Source organism: Enhydra lutris, unplaced genomic scaffold (assembly GCF_002288905.1).
Source record: "Enhydra lutris kenyoni isolate GAN:26980312 unplaced genomic scaffold, ASM228890v2 scaffoldscaffold81, whole genome shotgun sequence".
Lineage (NCBI taxonomy): Eukaryota > Metazoa > Chordata > Mammalia > Carnivora > Mustelidae > Enhydra > Enhydra lutris.
The window spans coordinates 4,286,880-4,304,747 of NW_019154165.1; the positions used below are offsets into that span (position 1 = coordinate 4,286,880).

General features: G+C 38.2%; 1 protein-coding gene across 1 annotated transcript in view; it reads left to right on the forward strand.

Annotated features, from left to right (window-relative positions):
* The window catches only part of LOC111161014 (oligophrenin 1), a 540,219-nt gene that overhangs the window by 469,876 nt on the left and 52,475 nt on the right, over window positions 1-17,868 (forward strand). Inside the window, exon 21 of the mRNA XM_022524453.1 lies at window positions 9,857-10,183. Coding sequence (XP_022380161.1) covers window positions 9,857-10,183 — 327 coding nt within the window. The remainder of the gene's footprint in view (window positions 1-9,856; window positions 10,184-17,868) is intronic.

A 17,868-nucleotide genomic window follows, 5' to 3' on the forward strand; every position in this document is an offset into this window, starting at 1 on the left:
TTTATCTGATATGTTGTTTACAAATATCTTCTCACATTCTGTCAGTTGTCTTTGGTTTTGTTAACTGTTTCCTTTGCTGTGCAAAAGCTGTTATCTTGATGAAGTACCAATAGTTCATTTTTGCCCTCGCTTCCCTTGCCTCTGGCGATGTTCCTAGGAAGAAGTTGCTGTGGCTGAGGTCGAAGAGGATGCTGCCTGTGTTCTCCTCAAGGATTTTGATGGATTCCTTTCTCACATTGAGGTCCTTCATCCATTTTGAGTCTATTTTCATGTGTGGTGTAAGGAAATGGTTCAGTTTCATTTTTCTGCATGTGGCTGTCCAATTTTCCCACATCATTTGTTGAAGAGACTGTCTCTTTTCCATTGGACATGCTTTCCTGCTTTGTCAAAGATTAGTTGACCATAGAGTTGAGGGTCAATTTCTGGGCTCTCTATTCTGTTCCATTGATCTATGTGTCTGTTTTTGTGCCAGTACCATACTGTCCTGATGATGACAGCTTTGAAATAGAGCTTGAAGTCTGGAATTGTGATGCCACCAACATTGGCTTTCTTTTTCAACATTCCTCTGGCTATTCGAGGTCTTTTCTGGTTCCATATAAATTTTAGAATTCTTTGTTCCATTTCTTTGACAAAAATGGATGGGATTTTGATAGGGATTGCATTAAACTTGTAGATTGCATAGACATTTTCACAATATTTGTTCTTCCAATCCATGAGCATGGAACATTTTTCCATTTCTTTATGTCTTCCTCAATTTATTTCACAAGTACTTTATAGTTTTCTGAGTATAGATTCTTTGCCTCTTTGGTTAGGTTTATTCCTAGGTATCTCAACCATTCCTAGGTAGGGTTTTGGGTGCAATTGTAAATGGTATTGACTCCTTAATTTCTCTTTCTTCTGTCTTGTTGTTAGTGTAAAGAAATGCAACTGATTTCTGTGCATTGATTTTACATCCTTACATGTTACTGAATTCCTGTATGAGTTCTAGAAGTTTTGAAGTGGAGTCTTTTGGGTTTTCCACATATAATATCATATTATCTGCAAAGAGTGATAGTTTGACTTCTATGCCAATTTGGATGCCTTTAATTTATTTTTGTTGTCTGATTGCTGAGGCTAGGACTTCTAGTACTATGTTGAATAGCAGTGGTGATGGACATCCCTGCCATGTTCCTGACCTTAACGGAAAAGCTCTCAGTTTTTCTCCATTGAGAATGATATTTGCAGTGGGTTTTTCAGAGATGGCTTTGATGATATTCAGCTTTGTAGCCTCTATCCCTACACTTTGCAGAATTTTAATCAGGAAAGGATGCTGTACTTTGTCGAATGCTTTTTCAGAATCTATTGAGAGTATTATATATGGTTCTTGTTCTTTCTTTTATTAATGTGTTACATTGATTTTCGGATGTTGAACCAACCTTGCAGCCCTGGAATAAATCCCACTTGGTTGTGGTGAATAATCCTTTTAATGTACTGTTGGATCCTATTGGCTAGAATTTTGGTGAGAATATTCACATCTGTGTTCATCAAGGATATTGGTCTGTAATTCTCTTTTTTGATGGGATTTTTGTCTGGTTTTGGGATCAAGGTAATGCTGGCCTCATAAAATGAGTATGGAAGTTTTCCTTCCATTTCTATTTTTTGGAACAGTTTCAGGAGAATAGGAATTAATTCTTCTTTAAATGTTTGGTAGAATTCCCCTGGAAGCTGTCTGGCCCTGGGCTCTTGTTTGTTTGGAAATTTTTGATGACTGCTTCAGTCTCCTTACTGGTTATGGGTCTGTTTAGGTATTTCTATTTCTTAAGTTGTGGTAGTTTATACGTCTCTAGGAATGCATCCATTTCTTCCAGATTGTCAAATTTGCTGGTGTATAGTTGCTCATAATATGTTCATATAATTGTTTCTATTTCTTCTGTGTTGGTTTTGATCTCTCCTCTTTCATTCATAATTTTATTTATTTGGGTCCTTTTTCTTTTCCTTTGGATAAGTCTGACCAGGGGTTTATCAATCTTGTTAATTCTTTCAAAGAACCAGCTCCTAGTTTCGTTGATTTGTTCTATTGTTCTTTTGGTTTCTATTTCATTGATTTCTGCTCTGATCTTTATTATTTCTCTTCTCCTGCTAGGTTTAGACTTTCTTTGTTGTACTTCCTCCAGATCCTTTAGGTGTAGGGTTAGGTTGTGTATTTGAGACCTTTCTCATTTCTTGACAAAGGCTTGTATCACTATGTATTTTCCTCTCAGGACTGCCTTCGCTGTGGCCCGCAGATTTTGAACTGTTGTGTTTTCATTATCATTTGTTTCCATGAATTTTTTCAATTATTCTTTAATTTCCTGGTTGACCCATTCATTCTTTAGAAGGATGCTCTTTAGTCTCCATGTATTCGGGTTCTTTCCAATTTCCTCTTGTAATTGAGTTCTAGCTTCAGAGCATTGTGGTCGGAAAATATACAGGGAATGGTCCCAGTCTTTTGATACCAGTTGAGACCTGATTTATGACCCAGGATGTGATCTCTTCTGGAGAATGTTCCATGTGCACTAGAGAAGAATGAGTATTCTGTTGCTTTGGGATGGAATGTTCTGAATACATCAGTGATGTCCATCTGGTCCAGTATGTCATTTAAGGCCTTTATTTCCTTGTTGATCTTTTGCTTGGATGATCTGTCCATTTCAGTGAGGGGAGTGTTAATCTCACCTACTATTATTGTATTATTGTCAATGTGTTTCTTTGATTTTGTTATTAATTGGTTTATATAGTTGGTTGCTCCCATGTTAGGGGAATAGATATTTAAAATTGTTAGATCTTCTTGCTGGACAGACCCTTTGAGTATGATGTAGTGTCCTTCCTCACCTCTTATTATAGTCTTTGGCTTAAAATCTAATTGATCTGATACAAGGATTGCCACCCCAGCTTTCTTTTGATGTCCATTAGCATGGTAAATTACTTTCCACCCTCTCACTTTAAATCTGGAGGTGTCCTCGGGTCTAAAATGAGTTTCTTGTAGACAGCACATTGATTTTTCTTTTTTTTTCCATTCTGATACCCTGTGTCTTAGAATGGGGCATTTAGCCCATTTATGTTCAGGGTAACTATTGAGAGATACGAATTTCATGCCGCTGTATTGCCTATAAGGTGACTATTATTGTATATTGTCTCTGTTCCTTCTGGTCTACTACTTTTAGGCTCTCTCTTTGCTTAGAGGACCCACTTCAATATTTCCTGTAGAGCTGGTTTGGTGTTTACAAATTCTTTTAGTTTTTGTTTGTCCTGGAAGCTTTTTATCTCTCCCTCTATTTTCAATAGTAGCCTAGCTGGATATAGTATTCTTGGCTGCATGTTTTTCTTGTTTAGTGCTCTGAATATATCATGCCAGTTCTTTCTGGCCTGCCAGGTCTCTGTGGATAAGTATGCTGCCAATCTAATATTTTTACCATTGTATGTTACAGACTTCTTTTCCCAGGCTGCTTTCAGGACTTTTTCTTTGTCACTAAGACTCATAAATTTTACTATTAGATGATGGGGTGTGTACCTATTCTTATTGATTTTGAGGGGTGTTCTCTGCACCTCCTGGATTTTGATGCTTGTTCCCTTTGCCATTTTAGGGAAATTCTCTACAATAATTCGCTCCAATATACCTTCTGCCCCCCTCTCTTTCTTCTTCTTCTGGAATCCCAATTATTCTAATGTTGTTTCATCTTATGGTATCAGTTATCTCTTGAATTCTTCCCTCGTGGTCTAGTAGTTTTTTGTCTCTCTTTTGTTCAGCTTCTTTATTCTCTGTCATTTGGTCTTCTATATCACTAATTCTCTCTTCTGCCTCATTTATCCTAGCAGTAAGAGCCTCCATTTTTTTATTGCACCTCATTAATGGCTTTTTGATTTCTGCTTGGTTAGATTTTAGTTCTTTTATTTCTCCAGAAAGTGCTTTTATTTCTCCAGACAGGTATTCTCTAATATTTTCCATGCCTTTTTCGAGCCCAGCTAACACCTTGAGAATCATTATTCTGAACTCTAGATCTGACATATTACCAATGTCCATATTGATTTGGTCCCTAGTCTTCGGTACTGCCTCTTGCTCTTTTTCTTTTGTGGTGAGTTTTTCAGTCTTGTCATTTTATCCAAGTAAGAATATATGAAGGAGAGGATAAAATACTAAAAGTGTGGCATATACCCCAGTAAAATGTGCTTTATCCAAATAAGAAGAGACCCCAAATCGTGGGGGGAAGAAAGGCGGTAAAAAGAAGTTCAGGAAAAAAATTGAGAAAAGAGAAAAAATATAAAAAATAAAAAATATATATTAGACTGGTGAATAGAACAGAGTCACCCCCTTAATTTTGGAGCATTTTGGCCTCTTAGAAGAAACTACCTCCCAAAATTTTAAAGAATCAGTATATATATATATATACATGTATATATATCAGTATATATATACATACATGTACATATACATATATGCATATATGTATATGTACATGTATGTATATATATGTATACACACACACACACACGAAGGGTAAACACGATGAAGAGATGGAATATGACTATAAAGATGAAACTTTTTTTAAAAATTTTCTAAAAAAGGAGTTGTTAAGTTGGTTGGGAGAATAAAGAAAAAGAAAGTGGAGAGAATTTGCTCAGGCTGGAGACTAGAGCAAAGCCCTGTGCTACATTTAGGGTATATTTTGATCTATTAGAAGGTGTATCCCAAATTTTTTTAGAAGAAAAATCCCTATGTGTATACAAAAAATAATGTTAGATACAATGAAGTATAAAATATGACTATAATAATGAAGGCTCAAAAAGATTTTTTTCATGAAAGGTATTGTTAAGCTAAACTAGTTAAAAAAGGTAAAAAAGGAAATAGTAAAAGTTAGAAAACTTTTAGCATAAGAAAAAAATAAAATGAAAAAAAATAATTAACTTTGCAAGACTAAAGAATCATGGGGAGAAAGCCATGAATTCCATGCTTTGCCTTCTCCTCTTCTCGGATTCTGCTGTTCACCTTGGTAAGTGAACTTGGTCTTGGCTGGATTTCTTGCTGATCTTCTGGGGTAGGGGCCTGTTGTAGTGATTCTCAAGTGTCTTTGTCTGAGTCTGAATTGCACCGCCCTTACCAGGGGCCAGGCTAAGTAATCTGCTGGGGTTCACTTTCGGGAGTTTTTGTTCCATGAACAGTTTCTGTAGTGTTCTGGAAGACGGGAATGAAAATGGTGGCCTCCCAATCTCTGGCCTGAAGGAGCTGAGAGCTCAGGGCCCCACTCCTCAGTGCGCCCTCCAAGAAAAGCACTCAATCACTCCCATCTCCCTGGCCACCGGCCATGCTCCGAGCTCACCTGGCCTGTGACCAAGCGTCTCTGTCTCTGGCACACAGCCCTGTCTGGTGTCTCCAAACCCAGCAGATCCCTGCACTCGTCCAGGGGGGGTCTCCCCGGATCTTGTGGGATCCCTGCTCAAAGAGCAGTGGTCTGACTGTGCGATGGATCACAGTTTAAGGTAACCCCCCAGTTGAGAGCTCACTCCTTGGCTCTGTCTCTATAGCCGGCTTCCCCCCTCTAATACCTGCGAGCTCTGTGACACTCAGACTCTGCCAATCTTTCTGTGAACCCGTGGGACCTGAGATCATGCTGTTCCTGTGTGTGTTTCACCCCGGCTTAGCCTCTGGAGCGATGTCCCTCAGTGGAGCAGACTTTTAAAAGTTCTGATTTTGTGCTCCATTGCTCCACCACTTGCCGGGAGCCGGCCCTTCTCCCCGTGGTCTATCTTCTCATCACTTTGGATTCACTTCTCCAGAGGTCCTACCTTTGAGAAAGTGGTCGATTTTCTGTTTCTAGAATTGCTGCTCTTCTTCTCTTCGCTCTCCTGTTGGATTTGTAGGTGTTCGGAATCATTTGATAAAATATCTAGCTGATCTCCTGCTACCTGATGTCACCTCAGCCTGCTACTCCTCTGCCATCTTCCAATTATCCCAATTAGGTGATTTTGAGGCTCTGATCACATTTTTTAGTATTTTAAATTAAATTAAATTTTTTTATTTTATATTTTTATATTTTTAAAAAAATTTTTATATTTTTAAAATATTTTTATATTTTTATTTTTTGTGTCCCAAGATTCTGTTTATGTACCACAGCCAGTGCTCCATGCAATTCATGCCTTCCTTAATACTCACCACCAGGCTCACCCATCCCCCCCCCCCCTGCCCTCTAAAATCCCGTTTGTTTCTTGGAGTCCACAGTCTCTTATGGTTGGTCTCCCCCTCCAATTTCCCCCACTTCACTTTTCCTTCTCCTAATGCCCTCTGTGTTATTCCTTATGTTTCACAAGTAAGTGAAACCGTATGATAATTGACTTTCTCTGCTTGACTTACTTCACTCAGCATAATCTTGGGTGAACCATGATCTTTCACTCCTCCAAATTGTTCTGTCTGAAATTCAATTTCCTACTTTTCTACCTATTGCATTACTTCAAGGCCCAGCTCAAATGTTACCTCTTTTACAAGATCTTCTTCAGCCCCTCCAGACAGAATTAGCAGGTCCTCCTTATAGCACTTATTTGCATGATTCTACTTGTATTATAGTAACTGTTATTTTTCTCCTGCTGCACTAGTATGTTACATCTCGAAGATTCTTCCTACCACTTACCCACACATAGAAGAGAGGCCCCCCATTGGCTACTTGCCTATTTGCGAGGCCTCCCTGTCAGTCCTGATCCATTCCCAGTTTTCTGCAGTTTCTGAAGCTGTTCTATGTGTTTTCCTGTGGAAATTGATGGCTGGTTAAAGAAAGAGAATGATGCTAAATTCTTGTTATCTATAGTGGAATAAACTCTCTCTTCAAGAAGAGTGGACTCTGGAAACAGACTTCAGACTTTGAAACCTGGCTGTGCCGCATTAGTTTTGTGACATTGAACTTGTCTCAGTCTTAGATTCCTTATCTGTAAAATGAGACTAATAAGAGTTCACTACTTTATAGAGCAGTTTTGAAGATAATGGTGAGATAATCTTTGTGAAGCACTTAGAACAGGGCCTGGCACAGATAAAGTGCTCAAATAATGGTATCTGTTACCATCACCATCACTGTCATTATTATCTTCACCATTTTATCATTTTGTCAATAATAATTCAGCATATTCCAGAACCTAGAATTCGTTTCCCTTGGCAGAAGGTCTTGTTCAGAGTCCCCATTGTTGCTATCATTCCATTCCCTATTTCCTTGAGTCAGGAAATGATCCTTTCTCATGTGGAAAGTAGTGACCTCTCTGAGACTGTATATGTGGATCATCTTTATGAGATTGGACTTCCCTAAATGTATTGAGATGGTAACAATGCTGTTATGGCCTGTAGGGAACAACCAAGCCCTGTGGTGTCTTCTAAAGTAGAGCAGGGATAAAATTTCCTAGGGCCTTTCTACTAGAAGAAAGTATTCGAATAGAGACATGTAACTGAGGTTTTGGGCCTAAAAATATTTAGGCACATGAGAGAAGAAATTCATGTCACTGTTCACTTCATTGTTCTGAGAGGGTAAATGTGGTTAAGGTTACTCCTAAATGCTAGAGCTTTGCAGGTTACCTCAGGCTTAAGGCATGTCTAGTTGCACATGATCTAGTTAACATGGCTCCTTTGTGCTTATGCCCCTACTATTATTTGTGATCCTTTAGTAAATTTTTGCTTGAATGTTCTATTCTTACGGCAATTGCGCTAGAATTAATAAAAGCAGGACTATATACCTACTTTGGTACAGAGTAGGGAAACTATAGAGGGAATCCTTTTGGCCCTGATCCCTATAACGGTGGCAGCACTGATTGGTGACAGGTTCTCAAGGAGAAGAAAGTTCTCTGGGGGAGAAAGTCTTTGCAGCAAATCTTAGCCCTTCCTTCCCACATAAAATCTCTTGCTTCACTGCCCTTTTAAAGCATAATAGCATAAATAATAGCTAACAGTTATAGAGTGTTTATTTTGTCCCAGGCACTGAAATAAGTATACCATCTCATGTAACCCTCACTACAACCTTACTATTATTACTCCCACTTTACTGAGGAGAAAACTTGAGGTATAGAGAGATTATGAATTTGCTTAAGGTCCTATAGTTGATAAAAAGCAGAACTGAGATTCAAACCTAGCTATCTGACTCCAAAGCCTGCATTTCTTTTAACATTTTACCATGGAGAGTTTCAAACGTAAACCAAAGTTAAAAAAAAAAAAAAGTATAATATACTCCCCATGTGCCTACCACCCAGCTTCAACATTTACATCCGTATGCCCATTCTTATTTCATCTGTATTCCTACCCATATCCCCAACCAAGACATCATGTATGTCATTTCATCCATAAATTTTTCAGTATATATCTCTAAAAGATAAGGACTTTTTGAAACCAAAATTAAAATACCATCATCATACCTGAAAGAAAACAAAACAAAACAAAACAAACAGTAATTTCCTAACAGTGCTATCTAGTCAATGTTCAAATTCTCCATATTTTTTAAAAATCAGGATCCAAAAAGATATATATATTACAACTGCTCAACATGTTTCTCAAGTCTCATTTAGCTAACGAGAACCTCTATTCTTAACTACTGCACTCTGATCTAGGTTTTCTATTATGAAGAAACGTGACAGTTTCCTTACAGCAAGAGTTCTCAATCAGGGATTAACACCTTTAAGGGACTCTATGAATCTCTTTAAATTAAAATTAGTTTTTAAAATTTTTCATGTATTTGTGTGGGTTAGTTTGGCTGTTATTAAAGTCTCAAAGCCTTAAGTAAGACTCATAACAATGGTAAAATAGATACTATTGTCACAGAAAATTGTGGACCACAAAAGCTAAGGGAGGAACATAAAGTGGCTAGTTGGAGGTTTCTTTATGAGGGTGGAGAATGAAGTTAAATTCTGTCGTTTAATTTGAAATTTGAGAGATTTTAACAAATTACTTTTGAGAGAAATAGAAATAGTTAAGGATTGACTGATGTCTCCTAAAAAGATCAGGATTATACTTGGGGACTCTTAAGACCCATCCATCCATCTATCTATCTAGCTAGCTGCCTATCATCTATCTATTTATTTATAAATAATCTTATTTTATTTTTTCAGTGTTCCAAGATTCATTGTTTATGTACCACACCCAGTACTCCATGCAATACGTGTTCTCCTTAATACCCACCACCTGGCTCCCCCATCCCCTTATCCTTCTCCCCTATAAAACCCTCAATTTGTTTATCAGGGTCCGCAGTCTCTCATGGTTCGTCTACCCCTCCTATTTCCCCCTTCATTTTTCCCTTTCTTCTCCTAATGTCCTCCATGTTATTCTTTATGCTCCACAAGTAAGTGAAACCCTATGATAATTGACTTTCTCTGCTTGACTTATTTTACTCGGCATAATCTCCTCCAGTCCCATCCATGTTGATACAAAAGTTGGGTATTCATCCTTTCTGATGGCTGAGTCATATTCCATTGTATATATGGACCACATCTTCTTTATCCATTCATCTGTTAAAGGACATCTTGGCTCTTTCCACAGTTTAGCAATTGTGGCCATTGCTGCTATGAACATTGGGGTACATATGGCCCTTCTTCTCACTAAATTACATATCCCTTTGAATAAAGCATCTTGGTACATTATGGTTTTCCTAAGTTGTGGTGAAAATCAAACTCTCATCTTGTACTGAATTCCCTATTTGATGGGATCTGTGACTCCACATGGGTTGGGGTTGGTAGAGACTGATTTTGCAAGTTATCAGTGATTTGTTCCACAATAATAGCTCCATTGAGTATGTGTAAAATTTTTCAATATTATATGTGCATTTATAAAAATGAAATGGTAATAAAGTTAGCATTAATCTTCCCTCTTTGCACCACCTTTTCCTAGATGAAATCCAACATCAAACACCTAATGGTATTATCACCAGCAGTATAGAACCCCTGAGGCTACCACAATACCCCAAATTGCCTATTCAGAGGAGTGGGGAAGCTGACACTGGGAGGAAGTCTCCAAGCAACTGGCCTGTTTCAGATGGCAAGTTGGAGTCCTGTCCTGAAGTGGATGTGGGGAAGCTCGTGTCTAGGCTGCAGGATGGTGGGACCAAGGCCATACCAAAGTCCACCAATGGACCTGTGCCAGGCTCTGGGCCCACAAAAGTCCCCTCTTTCCACATAAAGAGACCAGCTCCTCGGCCCCTGGCTCACCACAAGGAGGGTAAGTGCTTGGGAATTCCATTGGAATCAGAATTGAAACCAGCTATTTTGCATCTTAAGATCTTTCTGAGGTTGGAGATAATTAAATAGGAATCTAGTTCCAATTTACTGTCACTAATATTGGAATTGTGGGTAAGAACATAAAAACCATTCACAATAATCACTAGAGTGTAAAGCTAATGAGAGTGGGGATTTGGGACCTGCTTTATTTACCTCTTTATCCCAAGTACTTAGAACAATGACTGTCACAAGGTAAGCCCTAATTGTTTGTAAAATAAATTGATAATAATATTTTTATCAATGTTATTATTGCTGCTATTGCCATTGAATATCTACTGTGTCCCTGACACTGTACTAGATATTGACAAATTATTTCTGATCCTCAAAACCTTACTGTGAAGAATACATTACTCTTTTTCTTTCCTACTAGAAAACTGAGGATCCTAGAGCTAAGTGACTTGCCAAAGGTTCACAGTTACTAACTGGCAGAGCTGGAATCTCAGTCTTACCAAGTGTGGCAGGTACCAAAACCTGTGTTATTTCCAATAATTCAGAACTATCAATTCATATAAGAAGCTTTGAAATTCATGAACTGGTGGTTTCTCATTCTCACTTTTCAGATTAGTCAAAATAGGGACAAACGGGCACAACTTTTGCAAAACTCTGGACTTTCTAAATTACAAATCCAAGATGTGGCTGACTTTGGTAAATTTAATTGAAGACTCATGTTTGGAGGTTGGGACTAATCCAGAGGGTATCTGGAGGGTGGTACATAATTCTATGAAGATAATATGATATAATGGACAGAATATAGACTTTGATATCACAAAAGCTCAGACCCAAATTGTGACTCTTTTACTTTCTAGCTAGATGACCTTCTAAAAATGTGCCTTGATTTTTATCCTGTCTTGTTCCAGAAAGGATTTAAGGCTTTCACAATATAGAAAATATAAGAACTTAAAAATAGTAAGAATAATTTATTCAACAAGTATTTATTGAGTACTTGCTGTTTGTCTAGCCCCATTCTAGGTATTGAGGACATAAGAATGAATAAGACATACAAGGTCCCTATTCTCTTGAGACTTATATCGGGACTTAGCAAACTATGATCTTAACTGAAAAATATCAAAAGAAAAATAATATATCATGACACATGAAAATTATTATGAAATTCAAATTTCTGTGCCCATCAACAGAAGCAAACCACTTCATTTACATATTGTGTAAAGTACTTTCACACTAAAACAGCAGAATTAAGTAGTAGCAACAGAGATCTTATTGCCTACAAGTCCTAAAATATTAACTATTTGATACTTTACAGAAAATGTTTGCTGACTTCTGCCTTAGATTCTAGAGAGTGCAGGTGAGAAAAAATGAAGCCAAGAGAGGGGGAAAAAAGGTAGGATAGTAGGGATATGGAAAGAATGAAGTAATACACAAAATGTTTGCTGTGAAGCCTTACACACTTGCCAGAACAGTGTCACAGATTTGGCTCCAAACTTTCTAGAAAAAATGAAAAGAGAAAGAACTTAATAGTCATATAAATCCATGGTCTTAAGGTAATAATAAGCAAGTTGTTCAAAAAAAACACAACTCATCCATTTTTGAAGCCAGAGAATACTTCTAAGAAGCATTTTATCTCAAGGTTTGTTGCATATGGGCTGATGACATTGTCTCCGGTCACAATTCAGTAAAATCTATTCTATGGGAGTCTGATAAGATTTCCACTAAATAACTGACTAGGAATTCTTTGGCTTGACCCAGTGATGCATCTGTCTGTATGATTAATAGTTATTTAAGATCTGTGCACCTTGGTTTCTATATCTGTAAATAGGATTAACAGCTCATCCCACAGAACTATTGCTAAGGTTAAAAGAAATAGCAAAATATCTGCCATATAACCAATATTCAAAATATGTTATTAATTCCCTTTCTCTGCCCTTCCTCTTCCTAAGATTTTTCTATTCGGGAAAATAGCCAACTAAAACCGGACTTCTGTGTAGACACAGTTTCAAATTATAGGTCATGTGTTGACCTTCACATCAATTTGTTAGGGAGTTGGGTAACTCAAATTATATTCATCACAGTGATGTTTGTCTTGCCTGCTGCCAAGCTTTGAGGTCAACTAGATCCTAGAAGTTTAGCACACACAGTAATTTAGCCCTCTTTCCATCATCTACTGCGAAGTTAAATTCCAGATGCATTCCCCCTTCCCCTTTCTCCACAGTCCTGCTCCAGACTTCTGGCAGCAAGTAACAGTTTCAGTTAATGTAAGTACTGATCTTACTGTCCAGTATCAGCCAGAATATCTAAATTTGGGCCACATCATTGCCTGGTTTTGCTTTCTATCTTAAATAAGTCAGCAACAGTCTAGTGTGATGCAGTTTTTCTCAAGGCGCCATGCCTCCAGCCTTAGCTACAGAAGACAGAACTGAGGTAGTGGTTCTGGCCTTGGTGGAAAATCAGCCAAACTTCTGCCTCCTTTTTTTCAAGATTTTATTTAAATTCTAGTTAGTTAACATACAGTGTAACATTCATTTTTGGAGTAGCATTTAGTGATTCATCATTCACATATAATACCTAGTGCTCATCACAAGTGCCCTCCATAATATCCATTACCCATTTAGCCCATACCCCCCCCCCACACCTGCCCTGCAGCAACCATAGTTGAGAGTCTCTTTTATGGTTTGTCTCTCTCTTTGTTTCCCCCTATGTTCATCTGCCTTGTTTCTTAAATTCCACATATGACTGAAATCATATGGTACTTGTCTTTCTCTGATTTATTTCACTTAGCCTAATATGCTCTAGATCTATCCACATCATTGAAATGGCAGGGTTTCAGTTTTTTTGATAACTGAGTAATATTCCATTGTATATATATATATATATACCATGACTTCTTTTTCCATTCATCAGTCAATGGACATTTGTGATCTTTCCATAATTTGGCAACTATTTATAATGCTGCTATAACAATCAGTACCCTAGAGGAGAACACAGGTAGAAACCTCTTGGACATTGGCCATAGCAACTTCTTACTAGATAAGTCTCTGTAGTTGCCTCTTTGAAGTTTGCTCACTCCTCACCTCTTTCTCCCTCCCTTCCTCCCCATTTTGGCTGTCACTCCAGTGACAGATTCCAGGCATCAGAACAGATATCAGTTAAGAAAATGCTATAAACAGCTCTGTCCTGACATATAACTGGTAGTTGTTAGCTCCAAGTGCTGGCCAGCAGCCTGAATGACAGTCAGAGGGAAGGAACTGCCACCTGAGCTGTCCCACTCTGCACCTTCTAGTTGTCACTCCATTTCAGCTCTTTTGTTCAGAGCTTTACCTACATGTCAAGAGCCAGTGCAAGGCCTCATTGCTTTAGTGATCCAACTGTGCCGCTGTCTTATCTTACATCTCCATCCCTTGTATCAGTCCAACATTTGAGTGGACTTGATATTCTTTACATTTTTCCTCAGCAATTAAAAATAGCAAACACAAGCCGTGTGTTAAATTACATTATTCTATGGCAGTCGGCTTAAAATAAAATCAAAATTGTTTGCTGTTATAATTTTGTCAAGGACTTTTTTCTGTTCCAGACGTAGAACTGGATACTTTCTCTTTTTCTATTATATCTAATTATGAGAAACCTATGAGATAGTTTCTTTTCTCTTCATTTCACATTTATTTCCCCATTAAGGAAAAACTGAGGCTTAGAGAAGTGAAACAACTTTCCAGAGTCACCGACGTTGTAAGATAGGGAGACAGAGCTTGAACTTTGGCTTCTTGAGTATCACATTTTTATTTCTTAAACAGCTTTAGCTATCTTCTCCTTTATATTTTCTAAGAAGCATTAGCTGTTAAGAGAGAAAAATTATACAAGCCAATATCCTGTCCTCTCTTGATATCACTGCTTCTAACCAGGCTTGGCTTTGAAGAGGACTTTTCTCTAGTTTCTACAAAGGGACTTAGGACTTTCCTTTTGAGAATAAGGTGGGGAAGATATCTACTTACCTGCATTTGTTCATTTATTCAGGCATAGTGCTATGCAATGGGAGAGAAAGAGATGAAAGGCCATGCATGGTCTCTGCCCTCCAGAGGTTCATGGCGAGGCTGACATGTAAGCAACCAGTCCCAATCCAGTATGACCCATGTTCTGATGGGTGTGAGAATAAATTCCTGTTGGAGTATGGAGCAGGGAGCCCTTCACTCTGCCTTTGGTTCTGAGATAAAAGTGAAGGATATAACTACACTGGAAACCTATAATATATGTGCTTAGGAGCACTTCTTAGCTCTTTCTTCTGCCTTGACTAGAGAGAAAAGACTTCATTCTGATGGTGTCATTCTGATGGTGTGTTCTAGGATTTGGAGAAAGCATGCTTGTAAGGCCTTGCTCAGCCACAGGGCCATTAATTTTCCACTATGGTAACTATTTCAATGAGTAGCATTTGCATCTGCTCCAGAGGTAGTAGAAACAGACTTGTTCTTGAAATAATTGGCTGTGCTGGCCATTATTCACTTTTGGTTGTTTGGATTCATTATGCTTTAAAATCTGCTGCATTTGGTTTTAATTCTCTGCCTTTCCTAGAGCCTAACTCCCAAGTGATCCAAAAGAGTAATTAGTGGCTACAGGAGTAGAGAGGCTTTCAGGTGAGCATGGCAGAATTTCCTAGAAAGTAAGAGCTGATTCTAGAAAATTGGAAGAATGTACAAGTAGAAAGAACCACTCCTTATCATGCTGTTAGGTTGGGTGTAGATGAATATAAGAAAAGATCGGAGAAAGTTGCTTAAAGTGATTTCTTAGTACCTCATGAGGTACTAAGAAATCAATAAGTGCTAAGATTGGCTATGGTCATTTTACAGAGAAAGGGGAGGGAGAGAAGAGTTTGGGCTGGAGAGGGAGGTCAAATTTGTAGTAAAAGTCATGTTGTGGACCAAATTGAAAAGGAAATTAAGGGGATGTACAGTTTGGTAGAGAGATCACAGACTCAGAAGGCTTAGTGAAGTCTCAGATTTGACAGGCTTCAGTGTTTCCCAGATATGGTTTTGAATCCTAGCTCTGCCTCAAAGGTGTGGGACCTTTGGCAAGCCACAACCTCTCTAAGTCTTAGTATTATTTATAAAATGAAGATAATAATTATGGCCATGAGATTATTGCAACAGTGGAATAAGGTATCCATTTGCTTGGCACATAATGAGTACTCAGTAAGTGGTAGCAGTTGTTTTGCTTTTACAGGAAGCTAAATACTAGCTACATAATCTTAGGTAAACTTAACTTCTTTCAGCCAATTTTATTAACTGTAAATGGGGACAATGGCTACATTGTAGGAAACATTTTTGTGGGTATAAATTAAGATTAGGTATAGAAAACATTTATACAGTAATACAATAGAAGTTCAAAAAGTGATGTTACTGGATGGGTAACAACCTCTCAGGAAACGGCAGCCATAGAAGATGGTACATGTTTACTCTTTTGTATTTAGGAGCCTATGAGAAGCCTCAAGCCTCAAGCATAGATGTCATCAAAGAGCTCAGAGCTACTCTTTCCACCCTTGAACTTTTTCTGACCTTGCCAAACACTGAGAAAGAGGAGGGCCATTGTTGAAGGGAAGGGACAAGGAAGGATTTTTAGCCATCCCTCAAGGTCCACTTCAAGTCCTATTCTTTCCATGAAGCCTTCTGCTCCAGGGAACTCTACCTTACCTCATTTCTTCTGACATTCAAGTTTGACCCTTTAATGTGGATGCTGAGTTATAGTATTCACACTTATTTCCCAAAAGTATGACTTCATTGTCCAATTCTGTTTTAAGCCCCTGGAGGGCAAGGTCTATGTCATATCACTAAGACTGGGCACAAAAGCCCTCAAGAAACACAGCATATTGAAAACCTTTCAATTAGGTTTCAGAATAGCCCTGAAGTTTGGCCATATCATCTTTGTATGTGTCAAAGATGTCACAAGTGGGAACTTAAAAAAGAAGACCTCTTTATGTTGTCCTTCTATTGGACTGAAGTACATCATTTTTTTACTCAGTATTTATTGAATATCAGTTATGTGCAAAGCAATTTACTTGGGGCTTTTAGTGACTACAGAGATGAATTCCACCTGGATCTTGCCATCAGGTTGCTTCCATTATAATAGGGGACATAGAGCCACCAAAAAAAGAGCAATGATTCAAAGTACAAGATGATTAGCACCTTAGGGGTCAGAGAAAAGAATTTGGAGCATCTTAGTCTTGGAGCACTTAAACTGAATCTTAATAGATGATGTGAATTTAGGCATGTGGGAATAGGGTAAAGGGAACCTGGGGAAAATATGATCAATTGTGAAACATGTATATGGAACAACAAATAATACTGTTTGTGTGGACTGTAGGATATGTGAAGAGAAATAGTGGAAAGGTAAATCACAAAGATCAGTTGAAGTCAAGTGGAAGAGGAGAGTGACTTCCAGGTTAAAAATGATTGAGATTATTCTGCAGGCAACAGGGAACTATGTAGTCTAAATCTAAATCTATCTATCTATGAAGAGATTTTCTTCAGTCTGGTTAAGTACATGATCAGAACTGGCTTCTAAAGTATGCCAAAACAGCATTTAAAAGTCAGCAGGGAGAGATATAGGTCTATAGACTTATATCATGAACCCATTGATCTATGAAACAGTCCAAGTCCACATTTCACAGGTATTGATGTGATCTTGTCAAGGTCATACAGCAAGTTAGTTTTAGTATTAAAACTGGAATCTAGCTCTCTTGACTCCCAGTTACATTACTCTTCCACCTCTGCCTCCTCATTGTGGTTTTACTGTGGCAAATTAGAGTTAAGAGAGAATAACACTGGAGTCTTTCAACCAAGAAACCCCTTTGCTGTGACTTCAAAGTTTGACTTGTAATGAATCATCAGTAAAGAGACTAATGTTTGTTTTCTGAGGCCTTGGTTTGTCCATTTGGATTTGGCTGTAAGTTGGAAATAAATGGGATTCATATTTAAGGAGGTATCATCTGGTTCTCTTATCAAGAAGAGCAATCACACTAAGATGGACCCAGGTTTGGGTAGAAGTGTTTTCTGACTCTGACTACAGCACATACTTCCTGCCCAACACTCCCTCCACTATCCAGTTGAAATGGAACAACATTATCAGCTCTGATCATTTTGATCTGCAGTGACAAAATTAGTGTCATGTGACCTGGTGGTTCCTAACTCTGGCTACACATAGCATCACCTGGGGAACTTTTTTGTTTTTTATGTTTTTTTTTTAAGATTTATTTATTTATTTTAGAGAAAGAGGGTGCAGGGGAGGTGGGGCAGAGGGAGAGAGTACCTCATGCAGACTACATGCCCAGTGCAGAGTCCGATAGAGGGCTTGATCTCACAACCCAGAGATCACATACTGAGCTGAAACCAAGAGTTAGATGCTCAACCAACTGCACCACCCAGGCATTCCACCTGAGGAGCTTTTAAACATACCCATACCCAGGTCATTACCCTAATCAATTAAACTAGGATCTCTGGGGATTGGGTCCAGATACTATATGATTTTAATGTTCCCAATATATAGCCAAGGGTGAAAACCACTGGTACTTAGGACTACATGGACTTCAGAAATCAGATGTATCTGAATCTATTGCCAATTACCTATGAGGTTACTTCTTTTTTTTTTTTTTAATTTATTTTCAGCGTAACAGTGTTCATTGTTTTTGCA